A 26,421-nucleotide genomic window follows, 5' to 3' on the forward strand; every position below is an offset into this window, starting at 1 on the left:
TCAGATTGAATTCGGGTTCCCCTGTTCTGAATTTGAAAAATCATCAAAAATTGGATAAAAATAATTAGGGGTTAAAATTTACATGTTTCAATTATTCTATCTTCATTAGAAACAAATGGTAACATCATCCAAATTTTGTATTAAGAGATAATTAATTTTTAGCACAGAAAGGTCGAAGCTGTCAGACAGCAGAACATGGGTAAGATTGAAGATTTTACTGTACTTATTGGCTAAACCAAAAATTTTGAAAATTTTATGGTAGAAAAGTATTTGAGTCTAGTTTCAAATACATCAAACGGACCTTAATTTGGAATTCAGTAGCTCAAGATATAAATAATTTAGTAATAGTGACTCAAGTAGACAGCTTTGAAAAAATATATAAATAAATAGTGAAAACATATATGAATATTTAGCTAGCACTGGTTACATTAAAAATGGACCACGCAGCCAAGGTCAATTTGGGCCGAGTGGGCCACATGGGAGTGTGGGCCCACATGGGCGTATGAGTCCATTATCACTAAATTGATTGCTAAGGTTACACGGGTCGCCCAAGTCGACTGTAAACCTACTATAGGGTCAGTAAGCATCACTTAGACTCTTAATTGTATGAACTGACTATTTGATTTATATATGTGTTGAGCATGATGATAGTATGCTTGTATACTGAACTGGTTATATGTACTGATGTCCTGAGATAGCATGTCATGACTTGTATGTTACATTGCATGGGGTGGGGTTAATTATATTTGGAGAAAGTGTACTGAAAGGCTCTTAACCCTAACATACTGGCAGCTCAGCTGCAAATTACTTTTTTTGCCGCATTCGATACTACCTGGAGTGTAGGGATAGGTGGGTTGATTTGATCCCCACATGGAGTGTAGGGTTGGACGGAGATGGTATGTAGAGGCTGGTTGGGTAGGACTTTGTTACTGAATACTGCATGACTGCAACTGATATTGTGATCGGCTAAGGCCCTACTGCATATTTGATATTGTACTAAGATAAGCTAAGGCCCAAACTGTTACTGATACTGAAAAAGGGCTTAGGCCTAGGACTGCTTTAACTGTGCACTGTGATTTGCTATTGTTTGTTTTCTATGGGATTATATACTGGGTTTTCGTAAACTCACCCCTTTTGTTTAAATGTGCACAGGTAATCCCTAGATTTAAATGGATCGGTACGGCGGAGGACTCGACGGTGACCACGGTTTTGGACTTTCATGGTTTTTAACTCGTATTTTCAATAATTGGTTTTATTTCTATTCTATTTTTACTGGCTAAGTTTTTGGGTTGTAATTGGACTTTCGGACTTTGGTTTTGGGTTTTAATTATCTTTATTTTATGGATTACAACTGCTAGTAGTAGGAAATCTCAGTTTTCAAAAGAAATAAATGTTTTTCCTAAACGCACAATTGTTTAATCTGTTTTAAAAGCTTCCGCAAACGAATAACGTTTTGAAACTATCAATTAAATGAGCAACACAATTTTGGAACTAATAAGATATTAAGATAAGGAATTCAATGGAAATGGTTTTAACGCGACGACACGGTTTTCAAACATCCTATCATGTGACATCACTAGATCCGACCATAACGTCTAGGCCGAGTTTGGGGTGTTACATAAACCATTAACTATAAAACCAAAACTGAGAATGGTCTTATGATATTTATTGTACCATTGTTTTGGAGCTTGTTTGGGACAGTACGGAGATTTTTTTGAGTCTGCAAACTTTATCTTCTATACCAGGTGCCACAAGTCCTAGAGGTTGCTCCATATATATCTCTTCATCCAAGTCACCATTCAAGAAAGTTATCTTTACATCCATCTGGTGTACTAGCAGATTATGAATGGAATCTAATGCAAACAACACACAAATGGTAGAGATTTTAGTTACAGGAGAGTAAGTATCAAAATAATCTACTCCAAATTTCTGAGTAAACCCTTTAACCACTAGTCTTGCCTTATACTTTTGTATTGACCTATCTAGTCTAAGTTTCTTTCTAAATACCTATTTATTACTAATAGGTTTAAAACCTTTAGGAAAGTGTACTAATTCACAAGTGTTATTAGACATAATAAATTCAAGCTCAGTATTAATAGCATCTCTCCAAAAACTAGCATCTATAGAATTTATGGCTTCATCATAAGTTTTTGGATCCTGATCTATCAAAAAAGAATGAGCGATAGAATCATTTATTAAGTCTAAATCATTAACCTCAGTTATAAAAGAAGTAAGAAAATCATGTCTGAAACTAGTGGCAGTCCTTTGTCTTTTACTTATCCTAGGTTCCACATCATCATTAAGAATATCTCTATTATGTGTACTAGAAGAAAAAACATGCTCACCTAATTGTATATCATGATTTACATCAAATTTCTTTAAAGGAACAATATTTCCAAAGAAGAAAGCATCTCTAGATTCACATATGGAATAATCATGCAAAGACATAAATCTATGTGGAGCACTGTTCAAAGCATAACCAACAAAAAATAACATCAATAGTTTTAGACCCAATAGTGTTCTGTTTAGAAATAGGTATGCCTACTTTTGCTAGGCACCCCCACGCTTTCAAGTATTTTTTTATTAAGGGCATAACCTTTCACAATTCGTATGGGATACAATCTAATTTTTTATGAGGCACTCTATTAAGGATGTGATTCGCAGAGAGTACGACCTCCACCCACATGTGATCAGGTAAACCAGAACTAAGTAGTAAATTATTCATCATTTCTTTTAGATTTTTGTTTTTCATTTCAGCTATGTCAATTTGTTGTAGAAAATAGGGAGCTCAAAATTCATATATAATTTCATCTTTCTCACAAGCCTCTTTAAGGCAGTTAGTGTCATACTCGCCCCCTCTTTATAGAATTTTCTCTAAAAGTAATTTGGGAAAAATCGACAAATTTTATAAAGAAATCGCGAATAGAAAGCAAAAGAGAAAAATGTTTTTCAGAGAAGGTTGTGTATCTGTTGGGTGCGAAAAAAGAGAAAATTAACCATCTATTTAAACTAGTAACAGAATGACAAAACGGTAAAAAAAAAAGAGCAATTTTGTAAAAAACCCATAATAATATTTCCAACAATATCTCATAATTGTTTTCTTCCGTTCATGGAACAACTTGAAGAAATGATTCCAAGGTTTCTATCCAAAAAATAATAATAGAGATATAGAGAAGGGTGGCATGCTTTATGATGAATTAAAATAAGGCATAGTATTTGTTTAATGGTTGATTGGAGTATAAACTAATCGCATGCTTCTTAGTTATAGATTAATTATAATTGGTAATTTTTATTCACTTACATAATTTGTTTGTGGCAAAAAAAATGAAAATTTTTTTGTTTGTTTTGAAAAGGTTTATTTTTATACGAATTTTTACCCATATTTCTAACTACATGTTTAAATTTGAACTAAATATTTTTTATTTTATGTACTATTTTAAAAAATATGTGGTAAATATTTTTTTTCAGGTGTCTATTATTAATACATGAAATTCTGAAATATAAAACTCCCATTACATTATTCAGATCAAGATTCTCCATTGAATGCTTAGACCACTTTAACTTTCAACTGGTAGACAAAGGGAATGGAAATAGAGTATTACATGAAAACTAGTGAACTAATATCATATAGGAGTAGGACAGAAAGTAAGAAGTGATTTCAATAGCCATTTTATACCCATTAATTAATATCAGAGAATTAGTTGTCTAATTCCTTCCAGGAATGGGTGGAAAAGGGAGCCCTGGAAGGGGTGGCAGAGGGGGGAGTTGAGGTAATGGTGGGAGATTGGGAAGCAGTGGGCTTGGCCGTGGTGTTGCAGGGTCTTCAAGCGGAGGTGGAAATATGGGATAGTTTGGTTGCTCAAAATCCAAGGTGTGTGGGGTGTTGTATTCCTTAGAGTCTGCAACAACACTTGGTTTTTTGTTGCATAGATTTGGCAGTTTCAATGGCTTGAAACTCAGAAACCCAGCTGAGAAAACCTTAGTTCCTTGCTTTGTTGACTTGAGATGGAGTGATGATGATGTTGAAGATGAGGCCACTGCACAGTATGGCTCACTGCTTCTCACAAGTTTCACTGAACATCCCTTGACTTTCTTCACATGTTTGGTAACTGAGAATGGCAAACGAACTTTGAATTCTCCCTGCTCGTTGGTTTTCGCAACTTGTCGAAAACTCGGCCTCGAATCCCCATCTTTACATTCCACTGCAACTGATGCACCTGCAGAAACAAAATTTCAACCAAGGAAACATATTAAAATGTTAGCCTATAACAGATGAAAATCACTAGTAGTGAAAACAGCAGACCTGAAATAAAGTGATGGGCCTTTGAGAAATCTTGTTGGAAACAAATGTCACAGTATACAGTTCCAGAAGCAACAGCAGAACGTAGCTTATGTCCATGGCTAGCCTCTGAGAGATTATTGATTGCTAAACTAAGCAGCAGCGGTACTAAGGAAAACCAACTCATTTTCATCCTTCTAATCTCTTCAAATAACTCTCTTTTTGGGGTTCTGATTTAATACCCTGAACTTTGATAAACTTTTATAGTGTAGCCTATCAACCTTCTTTATATCGTTCATGCAAAAACCAGTGAACTGTAAAGTGGAAGCAATGCATTCAGGTTTAATTTCTTCCACCTCCAAAACAGCTCAAAAGGAATGAATGTATGATTTAGAAACTAGTAAAACTTTGATGGCTGGGAATTATAGTTACAATTTATTGAATTGGTTCCTTTGAATTTGATGTTATAAATTCAACAGTATGGGATAGTTGGACTGGTTCCTGCTTGTTCACGAGCTGCTTACAGCAGCCGTAGATATCATGTGCCAATGCCATGAATAATATGAGCTCAGTATTCATGGAATCACATTTCAAACTACTTTTTGCAATTAGGAGACAACAAACCGAAAATTTATATTTTTTTTAATATTTGAACCGGAATTTGCTTAATCGAATATTATCCGAACCAAAATCAAAGTAAATTTAGATATGGAATATTCCAGTGCTTGTATCTTTCAAAAGAAAATCAAAATAATCTACTCAAAATCATTAAATGTGAACTATTTGAAAGAAAAAGACAACCAAAATTAAAATGAAAACTTCTGAATCATAGGTGAAAAGCAAGCTATATTCTGGCAGATGATCACTTAACAAATTGGCAAAAATCTCTTTACAACACAGAAAGGTAGCTTAAGTTTTTACAGCCATTTCTTCTGGGAAATTCAAACCATACTACTACATACAAATACAGGGCTTTAGTGTAAAAAAAAAAAAAGTGATACCCAACCATTGAACAAAGGAGAATGAATAATTAACAATAACAGTTCACAAAACTTCCTTATCATAAAATGCAAGAAGTTGCTTCACGTGAGAATGCCAGGCTCCAACATTTTGTCTGTCAACTGTGACCCAATCTACAACAGTTGATGCCGGTTGCTCCCACCACTCGTCCAGCTGTACCCACAATGTTCAATCCCAAGGCAAATATAATAAGATGTTGATGTTTCAATAGTCTTACCCTATGTTATATCTAGACTCAAACATGAGTAGCGGATAGAAGTATGCGTACAACACATGTTCAATTTTTTTTCCTAAATTTTTTCATATATATGGAAGATCATACTCCTATACCCATATCCAGGTCTGTGTCGCACACATGTTTAACACTGGTACTTTAAACGAAATAGTGAGTTCAAATAACAGACCTTATATGTTGACATAAACAAGTTTAATCCCCAACTAGAGATGGCGATATGATGGGGTAGTTTTTTGCTCACCCCTACTCTGACCATATTTTTAAACCTCCCGTCTCCAAACTGATCTTATTAAAAAATTTAATACCCAAGTTTAGGGTTTAGGGTCCCAAACCCAATCCCAAAATACTAAAATTCCCCTACTCTCAAACACGACCAAACCCGAAGTATTAAATAATTTTGTATATTATATTACTTTTACAAGATTAAATAAAATACAGATTATACAATCTTATAAAAATAAAAATATCTACCTAAAATATATAAAAAAAAAGAGTTAAAATTCATATAATCTTATTTCAGTTTAAAAAATCTAACTAAAATATATAAAATTAATTAAAATTAAAAAAGGGTATTTTGGTATCCCACCCCGCCCCAAACCCAATTTTCAAGAAAAAAGCCCCTATCAGGTCGAATCAGTCAAAACCCGTCAGGTTCGAGTTAATTTGCCATCCCTATCCCCAAACCCCTTTCCCATTCTCACTTCTCTTATCACCAGAAATAAATAAATAAACAAACAAATAGGTCATAGTTGCAGCCAGAAACATAGTCTGCAATCAAACAACCAGTCTATCTCAGCAACCAACCTCACTCCAACTCACAGCTCCAGCTCGCACTCTTGCTTACAGAAAAACCAATCATTTCTTTCTTTTTACAAGATTAATATTCGAATGGGTTGAATATAAAACAGAAGAAAACAGTAGAATATGCATACACGTAGCAAGAGATCTAATGATATGACCAGCAAAACGATAACACCATTACTTACCAAACCCCTGACATATTTGCAGTCCTCCAAGCACTTCTGAGCATTCAAAATTGCAGTTTTAAGTTCAGGTAGCCATTTCTCTATGACAATCTTATCTTGCTCAGCTGCCAAATTCAAACAATAATTTGTTGTCCTGCATCATTTGGCAAGAAAAACCATATCATAATTAATCAAAAGGACAAAATGACTAAAATGTAACACAAATTATGATGTAATATGAAAGTAAACCCATATAGTTTGCTACATTTAACCCAAAATTGGATTTTCATTTTTAATTATTTAAAAGTAATTTTTTCTTTTGTATCCAAGTCCACTTTTGTTTTTTTCTTTGAAAAGCAAATGCAACTATAAAAGCAACCATATGATTCCGAAGAAAGAATAGGCAAATCAATTCTAGATGAAGCACTATCTGCTTATACAAATTATCAGAGGGAAAAAAAGATAAACAGATTGCTTTTATATAATTGTAACTTCCAAGTAGGCAGAAACAGTAATTCATTACCTTGCATATTCTTGTTGAGCACGGTAAGCATGGTTCAATAGTGCATGACCACTTTCAACAAGATCCTGTCGAATATGGACCAAATTTATTGCCTTTGCCAATTCCTCCAGGACACTAGCCTCAGAACCACGAAGCTTCAAACAGAACTCCAGAGACTCTAACACTGATGCCAAACCAGCATCCGAACCCTCCAAACCTAACCATACAATGTCATTAGATTGAAAACAATTCTTACTGAAAGAAAGAAATTTAAAAGGGCTTCAGATCATTCAAAACATCCTCAACCAAGCAAATAAATTGAACTTCCAAGTGTTAGAAGGCATTTTGAAAGGAGAACTCTTTGGGTAATAACCAAATAAGTTCTTATTGTTTTTGGTACAAACCAAAAATGCAATTTATTCAACCTCAACTGTCAATCAAACACCCCTCAGCACTGTAACAAATCAATTCAAAACCACAACCGGTGCCACTATGGATCTAGTCGGCTTTATTGGAGACCTCACCAGCAGGGTATTGAAGAGCAGCAGAAACACGACATATGGATGGAATTGCCGAAGGATCCCTGGCACCAGCCCTTGCAGTCAACAATGCAGCATTTTTCTCTGCTGCAGCCACAGTTTCGGGTCCTGTAGATCCATTAGCACCCATGGACTCTAGAAGAGCCTGATGTGGAAATAAGGAACAAAAAAAAGAGGCATGTAAATGAATTTTCCAATATATTGAAAATAAGATAAAGAATTCAATACTAAACTAAATTTTCATCAGAGCTGGGCACAGAAGAGAAATAAGGAATGATACACACATATATAAAGGTCTTCCACTTAAGTTAAAAAACAAGTAAAAGTTTTGAAGGATGCAGGAACTATAATTACATGATACAAGCAAAGAAGTCTTATGTTTTAATATTAAGCCTACAAAGAAATTCTCCAGGAGCTCAAACCTAAGTTACTTCAACTCTATTTTTCTTTATGTGTCCAACATATTTTCAGACATGGGTATGTAGTTAGAATCCTACAAATACTTGGAAAATTTTGAAAAAAAAAATTAATAATAATATCAGCGCATACCGATATTGGACACTCACAACCGAGTCAGAGTAACATAGGCTCATAGAATTTTGTTTCAGAAAATTTACATCTAATGTATATTGTTGAGAAAGATAAATAATTCAGTTGATTTGATTGAACCATTTTGACCATTTCAACTTTTGTATTTATCTTATAGTCTTGGCCCATCTAAAATAGTTATCGTATTTACCTCCTAGTTTGAGTCCATCTAAAACTTGTATATGCTTATCACATTGTACCTACATATATCAAATGAATTCAGCATGACTGTGTGTGTTTGATTTGTAAGAACCACTACCTTACCAAATTTCTTAGATAAATAGCTGCATGAATTAGTAGGGGTTACAAACCAAGATAGCTCCCTTAACATGAAACATTCGCTCAACAGTTCCAAGAATCAAATGATCAATTACGAGAATATCTACATAATTAAAATCCACTGTGACAACTGTCACTAGTTTAAAGTCAAGTGACATGCAATTGATCAAGAAATATAAGATTTGGCCAGATAATAATGAAAGGTGATAGCTTAGAATATATTTTCTCAGCATCAAAACCACTGATCAAGACTATGGTCATATTAAGAAGGGGAACCCAGTCTGTCATGTCACATTGCATCAAAGATAAGATAAAAAAACAAATTATTTTTTCAACAACTTACTATATTTTTTTCATTGCATTTATAGTTGAAAGAAAGAAAGAAAGTGAACAGTCCTACAAACCTGTGGGCTTGATGGAAGCATGTAGAGGCTATTATCAGGACTTCTATAAAATGCAGAAACTTCTTTGACAATAAACTCTTTCGCACTGTTTGAAATGTCTGCAACAATATTGCAAACAGGAATAATGGTACTGGAAGCATACTCCCTCGCCGCCAATGGCTGTTGGTTCCAGAATGCAGCTGCATCCTTTAATTCAAAAGAAATCAGTACAAATCCTGTTAGAGATTTTTAGTTGGAAGATAATGTATACTAGAAACCAAGATTGAACTAATAAAGTGATGAAGCATTCATAACTATAAACAAACAAAATATGTCCACCACTTAAATCCATTGTTATAAAACATAAATGAGATCAGTTTACACTGTTGATACTAACTATATCATCTAATCAGAGAACACTATAACAACACTTAACATCCTAAGCATCCAGTATAACATTCAAGTCCTCTTCTTGAGAAGCTGGACGCAGATAAACAACAACAAAATATATATTCTCCAATATTTTGGAAAGAGAACAAATGAAACAAGATATATCTATAGAGAATTAAGTTATCATTAGACAAAAGAAAGAGTCTTTTTTCCATCTTTTAAAAGATACTCAAACAGCATATGGACATCTCCTAAAGCAAATGTTTTTTATATCTTTTCTTGCAAAGAAGAGAAGTAATCCAAGATGACATAGACAAAGGAAAGAAGGGATGTTATTAACTTATAATTGAAAAAGTTCAACCACATTACAAAGTGTAAACTGCTAAAAAGTAACAATTGTATCTAACAGCATCATTGATGCACCACCAACATGTTCCTACTGTTGAGTTTAACAATGAAAATGAAGGATGGAATGCCTTACCATATTAGCCTTCAGGAGAGCAGTATATATGGATTCAAGTTCGGATCTACGGGAGTCAAACTCTTCAATCTTCTTCCACTTCTTTCTTAATGAATCTTCAGCCTCTTTCCTCTCTGCACACAATTTGTTCAACCGTTGTATTTCAGACATTAGTGTATTTAAGCTTGCCTTTAGCCCAGCAGCTTCTCTCTCCTTGGCCCAAACCTCCAACTGAGAAAATTAACCATAAAACGTAGCATGAGTAAATGAGCATTAAGGAAAAAATGCCACTATGGTAATTCATAACCATAGGAATTACCTCAAATTGTCTAAGACTGCCAACCTTCTGTGTTGCACCTCCGACAAGAGAACGTGAAGGAACTAAATCACTACCTCCTTGTAGACGTTTTATAAGCTTTTGACACAAGTCCCTCGCTTCTGCAGCTTTGTTGAGAGCATCTTCAGTAGCTAAAAATTGTTGAACATGAGCTTTCTGCAAACAAATACGTATTTATAAATCAAACTACAGGATGACTCAGCAGAATAAACATAAGGACAATAGTGGAGCGCTAACAACGTTAAGCAAACCAACCAGCATCCATTCATCTTACATTGGCACACCTCTAGTTTCATAATCCCTTAATAACAGCATTAACAGATACAGGAGCGAGTAGAAGATAAAAGATAAAGAGTTTGCATCAATGAGGTTCTCAAAAGGAGACAAGACCTGTCTTTCAAGAAGTTGATTTTGCATTCCTCTAGAAAGTACATCCATTCCTATCTTCTCATTACCATAAAGTTGATTTAAGGGTGAGCTCACATCCGGAGAGGAAACATCCATAACTCTGTTGTTCTCATATTTGTACCTAATAAAAGTATTATCTTTTATTCAATACAAGGTGCATTAAAACCAAACAACAACCAAGAAACTTAACTAAAAGATATTTGCATGAACATAACCAGAAAAAAGAATTACCAGGAGTCTTCAAGCCAATCAACTTTCAACAACATATTCCTGGCACAATACAGCAATGTTCTCTAATGCCTAACCATAAGGAAACTAGAAGCTAAAGAGACTTTTAAGTACTCGGAGGTTTTAGATAGAAAAGATATACTTTGTAACCAAAATAAAACCCAAAGCATGTCAGTCACTAAAAATGAGAGAGCTATAACAAAGTACCTATAATTGTTATCTTAGTTGTAGCATTAATGATAAAATTTATTGCTTTATTAACTGCAGCATTTTCTTCATTTTAAGTAATGTGGGATCAAATCAAAGGAATAACTTAGCAAATTGCAGTAATTTCTGTGAACACAAACAAATAGTAGCTAAGAAACAAATTGCAGCTCTAAGATTCTAAAAAACTGTACTTAGCAGACAAAAGCAGTTAATTATTTGTAACCATATAGCCTAGACAACCCTGATAAGTAGAAGAAAAAGTGGAAAACCAAAGGAAGCTTATTTGAAATCCTGTAACCACCAACAAGAAAAACACAAAAGTATAAGCATACCTTAAGGCTTCAGCGTCAGCTCTAACGTCGACTTCCTCTATTTCTCTAGAAATCAAAGTTTTAAGCCTTGAAGTGTATGTGCTAATTGCCTGAAGTAATTGAGGAGGATTTTTGAGACAATTTACAATAACAATTCTAACTTCATCAGGTATCTCCCCATCGAAATCAAAGCCTAATTTGGCAGCTTCTGATTGAGGACTCAAATGGATCCCATTTCCTTCATAAGCTGGAAAAGAATTTCGCACTTTTTCAATCATGCGGTCTGCAAGAGATTCACATGCCTTGCGAACATTTCTTTCACGAGTTGTTTCAATAAGAATGACATCATCTGCAGCTTTAGTTCCTTTAACAGTTGAATATACAGCTTCCTTCTCACTATTGCCACTGTAGTTGCTAACCACTTCAATGGAAGAGTCAACACTTGACCTTTGAGCATCCCTGGCTTGATTTACATATTGATGAAGACGTTTGTGGTACTCTGCAAATATTTTGGCAGCGTCATCGCATTGTTGATCATAAGCTTCCAACACAACTTGTTTGTGCCTACAGTAGAATAAGGCATGTGAAAACACAAGATATGCAAAAGAGATTTGCCGAAAGATGAAATACACTTGGTAACTTTTGTTTTCAAGCACGCTAAGGGCAGTCTTAATTTTATAATATCAGAAGTTAACAATAATGACTCCAATCATGCTTGGATTAACTAAATGCACACTGAGTCCTCATACATTCTATAAAGTATATGTAAAAGCTATCACCAACCACTTATATATTGTAAAATAAGATCTTTTATGTAGTTTGACATAGAGCACACGGTCACTCTTGTCCATAATTAACAGCTTATTCATAAGGTCAAAAACGAGAAACAATGGGATCATCTTGATGGGGAAGCTAAAGGTCAAATCCAACCAGAAAAGTCCATAAAGAAAATCACAGAGACATTTAACTTCACAGCCCCAAATTAAATAATACGCAATAAAAAAACAAGATGGTCCATAATTTTAGAAACACAAAGGCTCTAGTTGGCATTAAAGGCCTAGTTTCATGTTCTGCCTCCATAATGACGTTAAAACGCCACAAGTTATAAGAAAAATCCTAAAGCATAATGAAACTTGATGTTGCGAAAAATAGCTATTAGATAAATTCGAAGTAAATCGCCCATTCAATGGTGAGCAGTTAAATTTAACAAGGACAATACTAACGCAGGCATTTTTCAGTTCTAGAATATAGTTAAAAGAACTCCTTAAGAATTAAGAAGAAAAAAACCTGTAATTGGCCTTTTCGTCAAGCATCCTTTTCCTTTCAGCTTCCTCTCTAGAAACCTCCAACATCCTAGCCTTCAAATCTTTCCTTTGTCTCCTCACAATATTTCTCAACCTCTCCACTTCCTTGGCAGCGGCTTCCCGTTCCCTTATTGCTGCTTCCCTAATCTCCGCCGCACCTGAACCCTCCCCTCCACCACCACCACCCACCTTCTCTTTCCTCCTCCCCCCTCCTTTACTCCTCCCCTCCTCTTTCCCCAAATTTCCAGCATTCTCAATATTCCCCCCTCCGCCGTGTACGGTGATGTTCTTTCGGATGCTTTGGACGGTTTTCTCGGATTTAACGCGGGTTAACAAGAAATGCCACAGGGGTAACATATTCCCTCTACAAATCTTGCGAAGCGAATCGATGGAAGGTAAATTCGACTTGTTGGAAGAAGAATTGTAGGGTCCTAAGGGACGGTAACCCATTTCCTTTTGCAGCCATTCTAGTATAACTTCCGGCTGCACATTTGAGCTCTGCATTTTGGATTCAATGCCAAAAGTCCACGCAAAAAAAATGAAACCTTGGACTAAAATGACATAATGGATTTTCAATTGAAAGCTAAAATAAGGAAGGATTTTGATAGATCTGATAATGAGAAAGCCAATTTGGCCGGCAAAAGCGTAGGGGAAGACTGTGTAAAGAAAGCTGGTAGAATGGCAGTTTTGTAATTTTGAATACTTCTTTTAACTCTTCTTTTTCTTTTTCTTTTTTTTTTTTTTTTTTGAGATGAGTGGAACAATTTAATAATAAAGAAGTTTTAAATGGAGGTCCCGCTCACTCTATACGGTACCGTTTTCTTTTCTTCTTCTTTTTTTCTTCTATTCTATACGAGTGATTATGCCACATTTCTTCAGGTTGTATTATATAAAATTATCAATTTTTATATATATTAAATTATTAAAAATATAAAAATATTATAATTTATTTTTAGAAATGAATTTTGTTTAAATACTTACTTAATTTTAAAAATATTAAAGACAAATAATAAAAATTAAATTGAAGTAAAGTGGGATAAGAAGAGACGGAGCAGGGCTAGATGCATCTAACATTCATGAAAGTGGTAATAATTTTCAAATTTGCACATTCATAGTGGAGCAAGGCAAATGGTGGAATAGAGCATGCCAACTAGGGAGCAATGATAGATTTAGGTTGTGTTCTTTATTGCTTTTGAGATGAGTTTTTGCATGTAAAAGTCTTTTTTTCTGAAAAGCAATAAAGAATAGATCATTTTAGAAAAATTTTCAACTTAAAAAAAGCACTTTTTGGCAGTTAACTTCTCCATCTGCCAAAAGTGTTTTTGGCTTCTATTTACATTTTTAACCTTTGTCTTCTCCCAAAATTTTTAACAACGTTCACTCATATCCCACTCCGTTATCATCCCAACTTGAAATATTAAAAATACATCAATTAAGTCCATTTGGTTAACACTTATTAAATCAATGATAATGACTTAGAACTAAGGGAAATAATTATTGTGTTGGGAGTATAAAAAAACAATTGTGGGTTTCTTTTTTACAAACAATATTTCTTTTCTTCTTCTTTTTTTCTTTGTTATATTAAAAAAAGATTCAACCTCAAACCCATTTGAACATAGCAGATAACAATAGCACTCGAGAATTTATATATATTTGAGTCATAGGAGCTAATAGTTATCAATATGTTCATACTGATGATGTTATTGTTGTGATCAAGGAAGCAATATTAAATACACCTCTAGAAAACTTAGAAGTGATCAGAGCTGTAATTGTATGAGATAATAATACAATGTGATAACAATGTTGTTGACATTGATCAAGAAAGAAATCCAACAGGAAGTCGAATTTTTGGAGCAATCACTTAGAAATTGAGACAATTAATTTTCACTAAAATTGTTTCATTAACACCCAAGGTATTATAAAACAAAACCCAAATATCGTTATAGATTTTAAAGTATTTAAATCACGTAAATTAATTAGTAAATTGTGTCTCACATATATACACTTACTAAGTAGAAGAGAACCACGATGCTTATATCAAAATTTGGGAGGAAAAATAATTAATATATATAATATTTATTAAGTCCATGATGAATATTGACAAATTGATGTCTAAGTTCATTTGAATTTAGACACCTAATTATTTGAGTTTAGTTTGAATATTATTTTTTAATTAAAAAAATTAAAATATTATGATATTGTTAAACGTTATAAAATTTGGCTAAATTAGCTGAATAAGCTAATTTTTTAATTGGACATTTAAGTTGTTTTAAAATTAAATTAGGAAAATAAGTCGTTTTTAGGAGAGAGAAAGTGAAATCGCGTCCATCTGGCGCTCTTTCCCTCAATGGTAAAATGCAATGATTTTTTTACTGTTGTCATTTCAAACGGTAAAAAAATTAAAATCTTAATAATAACTTTTTAACACCTATAAATACCCCTCAAATTTCATTTCTTTCATTCACATCCTTCTCTCAAACTCTCTCAACTCTCTCAAGCTTTTTAGTCAGTATTTATTTATATTTTCATTTAAAAATATTATTTTATTCGTTCGGATCAATTTCTCAAGAATGCACACCTCTCTAATCTATTTCGACAACAACCATATTTCCGCCGCCCAATTAGCAATGGTAAGACAAAATTTAAAATTTTGTTATTTTTAATTATGTTTAAAAAATTTTGATAAATCTAAATTTTTTTTATGTTATAGAGCCTCCGATCCCTAAAATCCATGGGTATCTGCAGGAGGCTAGACTCTTGCATGCTTCTCGCATGCAAGGGGGCTGCAAACTCAATCTCACACTAACTGATGCGTTGGTTGAAAGATGGAGGTCTGAAACACACACTTTCCACCTTCCATGCGGCGAGTGTACAATCACACTCGAGGACATAGCATTACAGCTAGGTCTGCCGGTGGATAGGCCAGTCATCATTGGATCAGCGATGGTTCGAAGGAAAGTGGACCTCTGCACAGCAATGTTGGGGAAGATCCTGAACAGGTTCGAAGGTGGTCGGATATCAACTAAATAGTTAGAGAAAAAATTCGATAAGCTTCTCGATGATGCAATGGAAGAAGTCATACAACAGTATGCCCGAGCATTCATCATAATCAGGGGTATTTTAATGCCCGATAAGTCTAGAAATTTGGTGCAGTAAGATGGCTTCTACATCTAGTGGAGTTTAGTGAATGTGCAAAGCTAAGTTGGGGATTTGTTGTGTTGTCCATATTATACCGGGAGCTTTGTCGAGCAACGCAACCAGATAAGATGCCGATTGGTGGTTGCCTGCTACTGCTGCAGTCATGGGCCTAGTGGCAAATATCATTTATACGTCCCAAAGTGGCCGACCCATACATTTTCTGTAACAACCCAGTTTTAGCTAAATCAAAATAATAGTTTCGGGACCACAAATCTAAAGTCAAAATATTTATTTTATTATTTTATTATGGTTTATAGAATGATAGAATTATTGTGTGAATTTTCGTAAAGAAATTTTACCGTTTACAACCTTAATTCTGTAAAAAGGACTAAATCGCGTAAAGTGCAAAAGTTGTGTCCTATAAGCTAAAGGTATTAAATAGCTATAGAACTTTAAAGTGGAGGTATATATATTATAATTAGACCATTAGTGTGTTAGTGGATGATAGTGGTTTGGCAATGTTGTAATTTTTAAATATTATAAAGGTTAATATAATAAATTAGGTATTAAATGAATAAATAAAGAAAACATAAAGCTTTCATCTTTATTTTTCTTCCTCAACTAAAAGTTCAAGCAACAAAGAAGCCATGTATGTTGGAAAATTTCAGCAAGTCAAATTCGTTGCATGTAAGCCCTTAAACTATCAGTTTCTTATAATTTTTACGTTTTTGAGATCATTGCTTCGTAATCTAGCTAGCCCGTGCCTCTGAATTCAAAACTGTTAAAGATTTAACATGTTGCCATTGTTGAATGCTTGAGTAAATTGATGATTTATGATAGATTATGAATATTTGATGTTAGATTTTCATCTTTTATAAAGTATTTTTTGAGAAAAATGTCAATTTTGGACTAAATTGTGAAATGTGGAAATTTAGTGGTTAAAATGTGAAATAAATTGAAAATATGAGTTGATAGTAATATATGGAAAATTCGGCTAGCTTGGGTTTGTGTTTAATTTCATGAAATTGTGATTTTATGTGATAAGGACTAAATTGCAAAATTTTGAAATAATAGGGGTAAAAATGTAATTTTTCCAAAATATGTAAGTTGTGCTAAATTGAATGAAATGATGATTAAATAAGTAAATTTTGATATTATCTAGAATGATAAAAGCAGAATTGGGATCTAGATCTATCGGATTAGTCGACCTAAATTTGTTGTTTCAGCGAATGAGGGAAGTTCGTATATTTAATAAGCATTAAATTATACGTGTTTAAATGCTTAATTGAGATAATTATGGTTAATGCTTAAATATTGAATTTAATTGTGATTACAATGATTTGGAAATGTTCGATGGAGATTCGACAAAGTAAAAGTCCCGGTTGAACCTTAGGAATAGATAGGATACAAATGTCATGACATTAGGGTTACCGAGATTATGTGTAAGACCATATCTGGGATATGGCATCGATATGAGAATTCGTGTAAGACCATGTCTGGGACATTGGCATCGATATGTGATTTCGTGTAAGACCATGACTGGGCTATTAACATCGATACGAGATTATATGTAAGATCATATCTGGGATATGGCATTGTTACGGTACTATGTGTACGAGATCCCCGAGTATCCTTTAGTATTCCAAATGGTTCAACAGGAAAAGTGGATGAAACATGGTTATAAGTGATGGTACAACGAAAGCAAGGTATTTGTGACAGAAATCAACAAGTAAGTGAAAGTTGAGAATGAAAGTACGATCGAGTTAAGCAAGACAAGTACGTACAGAACCTATGTGAGAATCGAATGAAAGTGAATTGGTGAGTTCATACCGTATCATGTATATGAAATGAGAAAGGTATGTGTTTAAATATGTTGTATACCAAAATGTGCTCATTTGGCTATATGGAAGTATGAATTGAATGTTATATGAGAATTAAATTGATTAAACTTGTGAAAGCTAAGGTTAGTTATGTAAATGATTATATGATTGAGAATGAAATGAATATGATCTATCTGAATTGTATAGATGAAATATGATATGTGTTATGAGGACGTATGGAACTGGAAACGAAATTTTATGAAATGTATGAAAGAAATCATGAAAGAGTAAAATTTGCAATAAAATAGTTTTGGACAGCAATAGTTTTATAACTTTGAAAAATCACTAAAAATTTTGGGAATCGCATTAGAGGTTGAATAAGACATGAAATTAAAACTTGTTGAGCCTAGTTTCACATAGAAGAAACGATGTAAGCAAAAGAATCTTGTATTATGAGATATTTGAATTTTTGTGAGATAAGGTTGGAATGATTTTGGAATCCCTTATTCTGACTTTGGAAAATCATTAAAAATTGTATAAAAAAATTTTGGGTTAGAATTTATATGATTAAAATTCTTAATTAGTCTATTTTCAAGAGAAACAATTAGGAATATCATCTGAATCCCGTACTAAGAGATAATTAATTTTAAGAGAAGAAGGGTCGAAATTGTCAGACAGCAGAATAGGGACGACTTTGAAGAATTAACTATACTTATTGGCTAAACAAAAAATTATGAAAATTTTATGGTAAGAAGATATGTGAGTCTAGTTTCGGAAAAATCAAGTGGATATTAATTTTGAGTTCCATAGCGCAAGATATAAATGATTTAGTGACTATGAATAGAGTAGACAGCTTGATGTGAACATGAGTAAATTGAGGAACTATGTGCAATTTTGATTGTATTATCTTGAGAACATGTTGTGAGGATTGGTAAAAGTAGGTTAACAGATTGTTTATTATTTACATATCAACTTACTAAGCTTTATAGCTTACTTTGTGTTATTTTTCTATGTTTATAGTGTTCTGAAGGCTCACTCAGGTTGGAAATCGTCAGAGATCCCATCACACTATCCAGTTACGGTTTCGATAATTAAAAGATTTGAAATTTTGGTTAAGTGGCATGTATAGGCTAGTTGGTTTGTTTAGTGTATAAGTGATTTTGGCTATTGGTGCCTATATGATTGAAATGTATTGAGCCATGAGATTTGGCTTGTTTATAATGTGAGGTTTGATATGTAGATGGCCTTATAATTGGCATGTGATTGTGGTTATGTGGTAAGCTTTAGTAAAGTTATTGATGCATTAGTGGAAGTGTCCAAATTGATATTCACAATTGATGAATAATGATATTTATGTGTTTGTTTATATTGGTATTGAGAGGTTAGGTTGCAATTGAGATGATGAAAAAGGAATGGAGTATTTTAGGTCTAAAAGACATTGATTTACATGCTTTGTTAAATTGATTTAAATGATGATTGTTTGGTTAAATAATAGATCATATTGATTTGGTATGTTTGTGGTTAGGAAAAAGTTTGTGTATGAATAGATGAAATGGTTGAATTGGTAGGGCATGTTTGATGCAATTATGGTTAATGTTTGATGCAAGAATTCACAATGTTTAAGCTGCCTATTGTGTATAAAAATGGTATATTTTGTGCTTGTGTAGGGTTGACCCTTATGGTTGGCAAATGACCTATATTCGTCCACACGGCTGTTCACACGGGCGTGTGACATCTATTACTTAGAAAATTATTAAAATTTCAGAAATTTTTATGTGTAACCAGTTTAGTCTTGAACCTTCTTAAAAGAATGTTTTAGATCTCATAGACCTATTTAAGGGACAATGTGATTATGAATGAATGTGATATGATGATACATGATCAATGTATATGAAATGTTTGTATAATGATGTAAATTGTTCGGTAATGCCTTTTAACCCTAGTCCGGCGACGAATACAGATTAGGGGTGTTACATTTTCTCGTTGGCGAAGAGGTAAACATCATTTATCAATATATATGTAGTTTGTGCAGTAAATGTTTTAAGGCATAATTGCAAAAAAAACCCTTAACGTTTAGGGGATTTTGGTTTTGTGCCCTTAACCTTTTTATTTTTTATTGACACCCTCAACGTTACAATTTTTTCAGAACCCAGCCCACTTTTAATGGTCAACGTGAGTTGACCGTTAATCAAACTGTAGGTCAACATAGTAGCCCATTAGGCATGCCACATAAGCACATGACGTCATAGATGACGTCATCTATTTAACAAATTTTTTTCTCTCATTTTCTCTCTTTCCAAACACCACTTTTTTTTATTCAAAACACATGGTTGCTGCTATTTTTTTTCTCTCATTTTCTCTCTTGCCAAACACCATTTTTCTTCTTCAAAACATATGGTTAGCTCATTTCATCTACAAGAATCTCCATTACCATGATTATAATCATGCTTTTGCTCAATTTTTGTAAACCCACACCACACTTTCAACTTAAAATTATTATTTTTTCCCCCACTATCGGTTGCCATTTTTTCTCTCATTTTCTCTCTTGCCAAACACCATTTTTCTTCTTCAAAACACCATTTTTCTTCTTCACTACCTAACCTCCAAACCATCCCTGTTTTACTATCCTGTTTCTGTTCCCATCCCTCACTTTTCTATTTTATTACTACCTTCTATCTATCATAAAAGCAACTGATGGGAAAATCCAAATCATTTTTTTATACAGATTAACCAATTTGTCCAGCATAATGGAAACGTGATATACTATAATTACAATATCATGAAATAATATGCTGCACAAGTTTAAGAAACCTGTTTCGATATCTATTTACAATGATGGCTGTGGAGCACTGGTTAATCTTTTAGCTTTTTCTGCACCGTGAGCAATCCAATCCAATCCATTCCACTTCACTCCTCGTACCCATCACTTCCAACTTCATTTCTATGTGAGGGTCAAATTGACAATAAGTTTATAAAACATAGTACAATATTTATAAAATAAAACTCAACACACATGCGTGAATTGTTAGCTCTATCTGTACTCAAGTTACGTGTGATTACCCAACAAGTTGGAAGACGTTAGACTACTATTAGATTAATGCTCGAAAACCAAGATTAATTACCTATCCTTTTCGAACCTATATTAATTATGCAATGACTCGTTAAAAAGAATATGTACGTAACAATATTTACAATTCTATTTTTCAGTTTGAATGGATGTCGTATGCTGACCTCGAGATCATATCTTGCATCCCACCAAAAGTGTTGGATAGTCGAGAGATGTGGGACCCGAAGGTGTCGTTGATAGTGTACGCGATAGTGGAAATGTACGAATTGGGCCGGGTTTTACAGTAGTTCGGGTATAGGTAATGGACTGGGGGAAGAACGAAACGGACTGGGCGAAAAAGCAGGTACATATTTCAGGGCACTAACGTCCCCCGCATACTACACCCTGATGTTGATGTCAATACTAAACCCTATATCAAGATAGACATTAATATATGCACCACCACAGATGACGATGCCAATGCAAACACTCATGCAACAGTCGATGCTGATGTTGATGCCCGCTACCTTTCTAATGTACCTAGGATTTGAGGCACCTTATGGTTATACGCCTATATTGACCCAAACACCACGCACATCATTGTTTTACCAGGATGGCTCATCGTTGCAACCACTAAACATGGGAGTGGTGGATACACAATGGCAAGCGAGGACAACACAGTAATCGACCACGGAAAAAGATAATGACATTGCCAAACCTGAAGAAACGATCGGCCAAGCGGTAGTGCTAGGTACATATTTAGGCGACGATGACGATGACGAGGAAATCTACAAGCCCATACCTTCGAATACACCTCCAAAAACACCTCCAGTTATACGTTCGGTTCCACACAGAAATCCTTCATGCAATCATTGTCCACTACCTTGCTACACACATTCTCCCCAATGACACGATTGAGTGTATTTTTTGTTATAAATATTGTGATGTAAATATAAATATATCATAAATAAATAAAAATAGAGGTTACTCATTCAAAAAATACCTTCGTCCTTATTACTATCTATCATGGGTTATATGTAAGTTAACAATCAATAACAAATTGAACCAAAAGGAATATGCAAAGCACGCTAATGAATATGAAAATTAGTAGAAAGTAATGTTATCGATGCTAAAGCCCCAACGTGTCCCTGTATAGAGAACATGTTGTCTTCGTATGCCCTAAGTTTCTACAATACTTGCTTAATTTCTTTTGACCATCTCTCTCCCGAATATCCATATTGTTCCTTGTCCAGGTGGAATTCAGGCGACCTTTCAGGATGCGATGTAGGTCCTTGTTTGGCACGAACTCAAACAGCGTGTTAGACACCGGCAGCCACATACTCTTATCTGGGACGGTTGGGAATTTAGGACTCCACATACTGTGAATACGTTCTAGTCGGTAGACATCATTGATGTAAGGTGCGTACTCAATCCATATGTTCCAACATGCGAAAATTACATGTGCGTATGGGAATCAAAGTGCTTGGAATCTCCCACAATAGAAGGCCCCTTCTGTTAGGTTCATACGATAGGATGTACCTGACACTTTCTGGTTGGGCCTAGCGTGCTCCGTGACTCAAAAATTGAGGTTCTGACGCAAGTGGCACACTACATACATGGTGTTCACTCTCCTTGTACTTCATCGAGTCTCTTTCATTACGTCCACTGTTCAAACGGTATATTCGATATATATGTTGCACTATATTCATTAATAATGTTTAGGTTGTTCAACATTTGATGGAATCAATGTTGGACGAGCTTGTAACCTGTCAAGAAACAACTACTGGTTAGTGCAATGAAATAACTTAGTAGGAATATTTGATGTGCAATGAATACATAGTTTAAACTACAAATCCATGACAATGACTAGATCTCGCTCAGTTGTTGAAGGATATTTTTTGTGGTAGTTGGATCCCACATGTCATATGCAGTACCGATGATAAGTGTGATCCTAAAGTGATGATCAATCGCCGACAGTATTTCGGGTCCCCTGTCTGATATAACACATATGTCGGGCTGCAGGAAAACACGGTGGCGTAACCAACTCAAGAAGAAATCCTAGTCATCTACCATTTCTTCAGAAGTTATTCCAAACACTATAGGCAGAATCTTTCTATTACCGCCTTAAGCAACGACAAGCACTGTATACTTCTCCATTACTTGAACCATAGGCTTGTAGTACTAAAATGCCTCTCTACATTGCTCAAAGGTATAAAAGAACCACCGGAATACTCATTTTTAAGGGTCCAATTGATCACTATAGTACACTGGGTGCGTTTCGAGATCGGTTATGAAACCTGGTATGTACCGATCCACTACCTGACACTGTTGCCATAGAGAGGCATTTCAGCACTGCATACTTCTCCATTGCTTTCTATTTTGCAACCCACACATTGTAGTATGCTCGAGTATAATGGTACTAGTTATGTATGTCCGCAATCAGCACTAGTATTTAAATTCGGTGACTAGTATTCATTATCGGTAGAATAATGTCAACAATCATGTTTAGTCTAGCCTTGGATGGTCCTAACTTGCATCCATCGCAACACAGGTATGGGGATCGGGATACTTCTTTATCATTTACATCCCAGTTTTCTTCTGGTAAGATTTCATGATTTTTCACTTACACCTTCCGTCCTTCATTGTGCACTATTCTTCGAATTACTCGGAATGAGACTTTGTGACATAGTAGTTCATGTCATTCTTGAAGCTGTACTACTTCAGTGCAGCAGGGAAAACATCTTTGTTGGGGTATTCCATTCCAACTTCCAGTACTCGTACTTCACCATATGTGCTTGCATGACCAGGTGTTTTGTGCGGGCGCCGCGAAAACTCTAAACCACCATCAGTCGATAGGTCGATGTTCGTCATGTGGGGCAGAGGTTCATATACCCTAAATTACTCATTTGGATTCAGAGCATTGTCTAAGGTGTAATATTAAGACTCGCAAGGTTCCAACTCCGTTGTAATCGAATCTAATTCAAAAAATAATGCCACTTCTGAACCATCTGGAACCCACTGTCGGATTAGCTTAGGTTTTGACTCATCCCTCTTATTTGCGTCTACAACCCCTTCTTCCTCACGTACATCTCATTCATCATCTGCGCCTTTATTGTCACTTCTAACACGGCATTGGGCGTACCCTCATCGACCACCTTCAAAAAGAGTTGGTCGTCGGTTCTCTTGTAACCCATGTGCTCGCCAAAATATTCAATGGGTTGATATTCGATATACATTGATGATTTCTCGGTATAACTGTTTTCTCCATATAATATTGATCTAGTGCTAAAGTTGAAATCGAACACACTGATTGAATGTTGAGCCCGAGTGTCTAAATTTGTGTTATGCTGATACCCCGACTGGTACTGACACCTGAAGTTTAGATCGATGTTAGAGACTAATTAGTGTCTGTCCATAGATGTTTCGGGAATATTGTAATAGTTACTTTATAGGAAGCCAAGAAACCCACCACACAATCGTGTAATAGGACTTTCTACTCTTTCTTTGGTACTCGTATTCGCCACGAAAGTAGTCGAAGATGGGCCAGATCTATCAGCATTGGCTAACTCCACGTATAACTTAATAACAACATTTTTGCTTTAGATGTGCGATGATATGGCCATCTCGAGATGTGTCTCACTAATCACTTTGAAAAGCTCATACTTATAAGGGTCAACGGAAGTAACAAATCTGCATTGCAACCTTGTAATTCTTCCCCGGGTCGATCCACTGACTTTTTTCCTGATTCTGGTCCGTAGCTCACGAATTTGAATGGTACTATTGAACGTAAATTCCACGAACTTTACTCCTACAAACACCACTTCGACCTTTGTATTATAGATTTGACCATTGTGGTATATAATGGATTTCATTTGTCAACTCATTTTAATATTAGTAACGAATTGGATGGAAAAATACAAAAAAATAAGTAGAGAGTTTTCTAAAGGAGTACACACAACTCTCACAACACAAGGTTCTTCTGTTTGATATTAACTTGATGTGTGTTTATGTTATGAAAATTATAGCCATTTTATGAGAGAATTATGTACAGAAAAAGCGAATGCGTGCTTTGAATTTTGTTTACGAATGTACACATTTGTTGCATATAGTATGATGTGAATAATTTTCTGAACGCATTCAGAACTCATATAATTTTATCACACCTCTACTCTTGAGAGATTCTGTGTTGCATAATGTGCTCTATAAGCATCTAGAAAGGTACTTTCATTCTTAGAAGAAAGAAAATTTGTTAGGCGAGCTTCCTCTAACAAATTTCCTATTCCCTAGAGTGAAAAGCCTAACGCTTTAAATAATTTGGATGCTTTAAACACGTTTAGAATATGTTCATCACTATTGCAGCATGTTTTCAAGGTTTTTCTTTGCAAACAAACCCTTCCTTGCGGCTATAAAAGGGCTTACACACCAAGCTTCATCATCTCTTAGTCATATAATTTCTCCCTAATCCTATGCATCCCTCCACTATAAGCCATTTCCCGGTCTTAAAAATTTTTATCACGAAAAATATTTGGTTTACATTTGAGGTATTCTTGAGTCGTTGGTGATGCGATATCGCTCCGAGCCACACACATTTCATATATCACGCCGAGATGGGATCATTACCTCCAAAGCCTATCCTAAGGAAGTCGATTATGGGGTGATTTTGCTTTTTACGGTCAAGGGTGGAAGTAGGCGTGGAGGTCTCAATCGGCGGCCATTATGCGGTAATGGACCGAGGTATAATAGGGGAGTCAGTTGACAGTCGTTATGTAACGACCCGATAATTAGGGGTGTCAGAAAGTTTATTCTCGAGACTTCGTTCCCATTTTAATAAATATTTACGAGCTAGTTGTGTAGTTAATTAGGTTTCGGTTAAGTGAATTTGCATAAATTAAAAGTAATTAGGTATAAGACTAAATTGCGTATAGGGTGAAAGTTGAATTATAGATTAAAGATTAATTAAAGTGGCTAAGGAAGCAATTATACCTTATTCCATTAAGTGGACGGTATTAGTGAAATATATATATAACTTATATGTGTAAATTTATTTTATATATTATAATAATTATAGTTAAAATATGTTATCTTTATAATTAAGTAAATGTATATATGTATTATATAACAATAAATTAAAGTATAATAAAAAAATAGGTAAAAAAAGATAAACGCATACAAACTAAGAAAGAAAAAGAAAAAAGAAAAGAAGGTTCAACGCACGGCTTTAGGGCTCTAAATTTTAAAATTTTAATTGCTAATGTCGTACCGGAATCCTCGACTAAAAAGAGGAAAGATAAAATCAACGTCGAATAGCTCAGAGTTCACGGATTGTATTTCTATAATCCAAACTTAGTTGTTAATTGTTGTAGTTCGATTTAATGCATATGGTAAGTGTTTGAGGTGAGTATTTAACATTTTGATAGTTCATTGAAACGAATTGAAATGGTATATAAATTATGAATGTATTGATTATTTAATTGAAAAGAATATATGTGTATATGTGATTATATGAAAAAATTATATTGGATATTGGTTGTTTTTGAAATGTGAAATTAAACCCTATTAATTTTATCAGGCTGAGTCGGATATAGATGGCATACCATAGGATAGGAAGAGTTCAGGGATTTCTTCAACTTCAAGTTGATGAGGCACTGGGTGCACATTCACTTTGGTTTAACCGATGAAACACTGGGTGTCAAATTTATATAGTCCTGGGTGCAGTTATTACTTCGAATTTATCCGATGAGGCATTGGGTGCCAAACTGGTGTGTTAGTTAGATCCGTGTATCCGTCCGAGTCTGAGTCTGAGTCGTGTTAATAAGGATGGTTAAATAAAATGGTACTACGATTGATATCGGATAATATTGCATGAGAGTTGAAATTGGAATAATGATTTGAAACATGAAAATGAGATATGTTGTGATTAAATGAGATACATGAGTTATGTACTCATGAAGTGGATATGAAATGAATAATGCAAATGTTAAA

At 34.5% G+C, this 26,421-nt stretch overlaps 2 protein-coding genes across 2 annotated transcripts; both read right to left on the minus strand.

Annotated features, from left to right (window-relative positions):
- Positions 1-3,448: 3,448 nt before the first annotated feature.
- LOC107954889 (major pollen allergen Lig v 1) lies at positions 3,449-5,075 on the minus strand. The gene is made up of 2 exons (XM_016890574.2): positions 4,304-5,075; positions 3,449-4,217 (listed from the first exon to the last, which is right to left on the minus strand). The coding sequence occupies exons 1-2, from the start codon at positions 4,470-4,472 to the stop codon at positions 3,706-3,708; spliced, it is 681 nt and encodes a 226-aa protein (XP_016746063.1). The 5' UTR covers positions 4,473-5,075; the 3' UTR covers positions 3,449-3,705.
- Positions 5,076-5,108: 33 nt separating this feature from the next.
- LOC107954890 (AUGMIN subunit 5) lies at positions 5,109-13,184 on the minus strand. The gene is made up of 10 exons (XM_016890575.2): positions 12,419-13,184; positions 11,153-11,695; positions 10,368-10,506; positions 9,960-10,133; positions 9,662-9,871; positions 8,812-8,997; positions 7,526-7,685; positions 7,023-7,218; positions 6,521-6,653; positions 5,109-5,452 (listed from the first exon to the last, which is right to left on the minus strand). Exons 1-10 carry the CDS (start codon positions 12,937-12,939, stop codon positions 5,324-5,326), a joined length of 2,391 nt encoding a protein of 796 aa, XP_016746064.1. The 5' UTR covers positions 12,940-13,184; the 3' UTR covers positions 5,109-5,323.
- Positions 13,185-26,421: the final 13,237 nt, after the last annotated feature.

This window comes from Gossypium hirsutum, chromosome D07 (assembly GCF_007990345.1).
Source record: "Gossypium hirsutum isolate 1008001.06 chromosome D07, Gossypium_hirsutum_v2.1, whole genome shotgun sequence".
Lineage (NCBI taxonomy): Eukaryota > Viridiplantae > Streptophyta > Magnoliopsida > Malvales > Malvaceae > Gossypium > Gossypium hirsutum.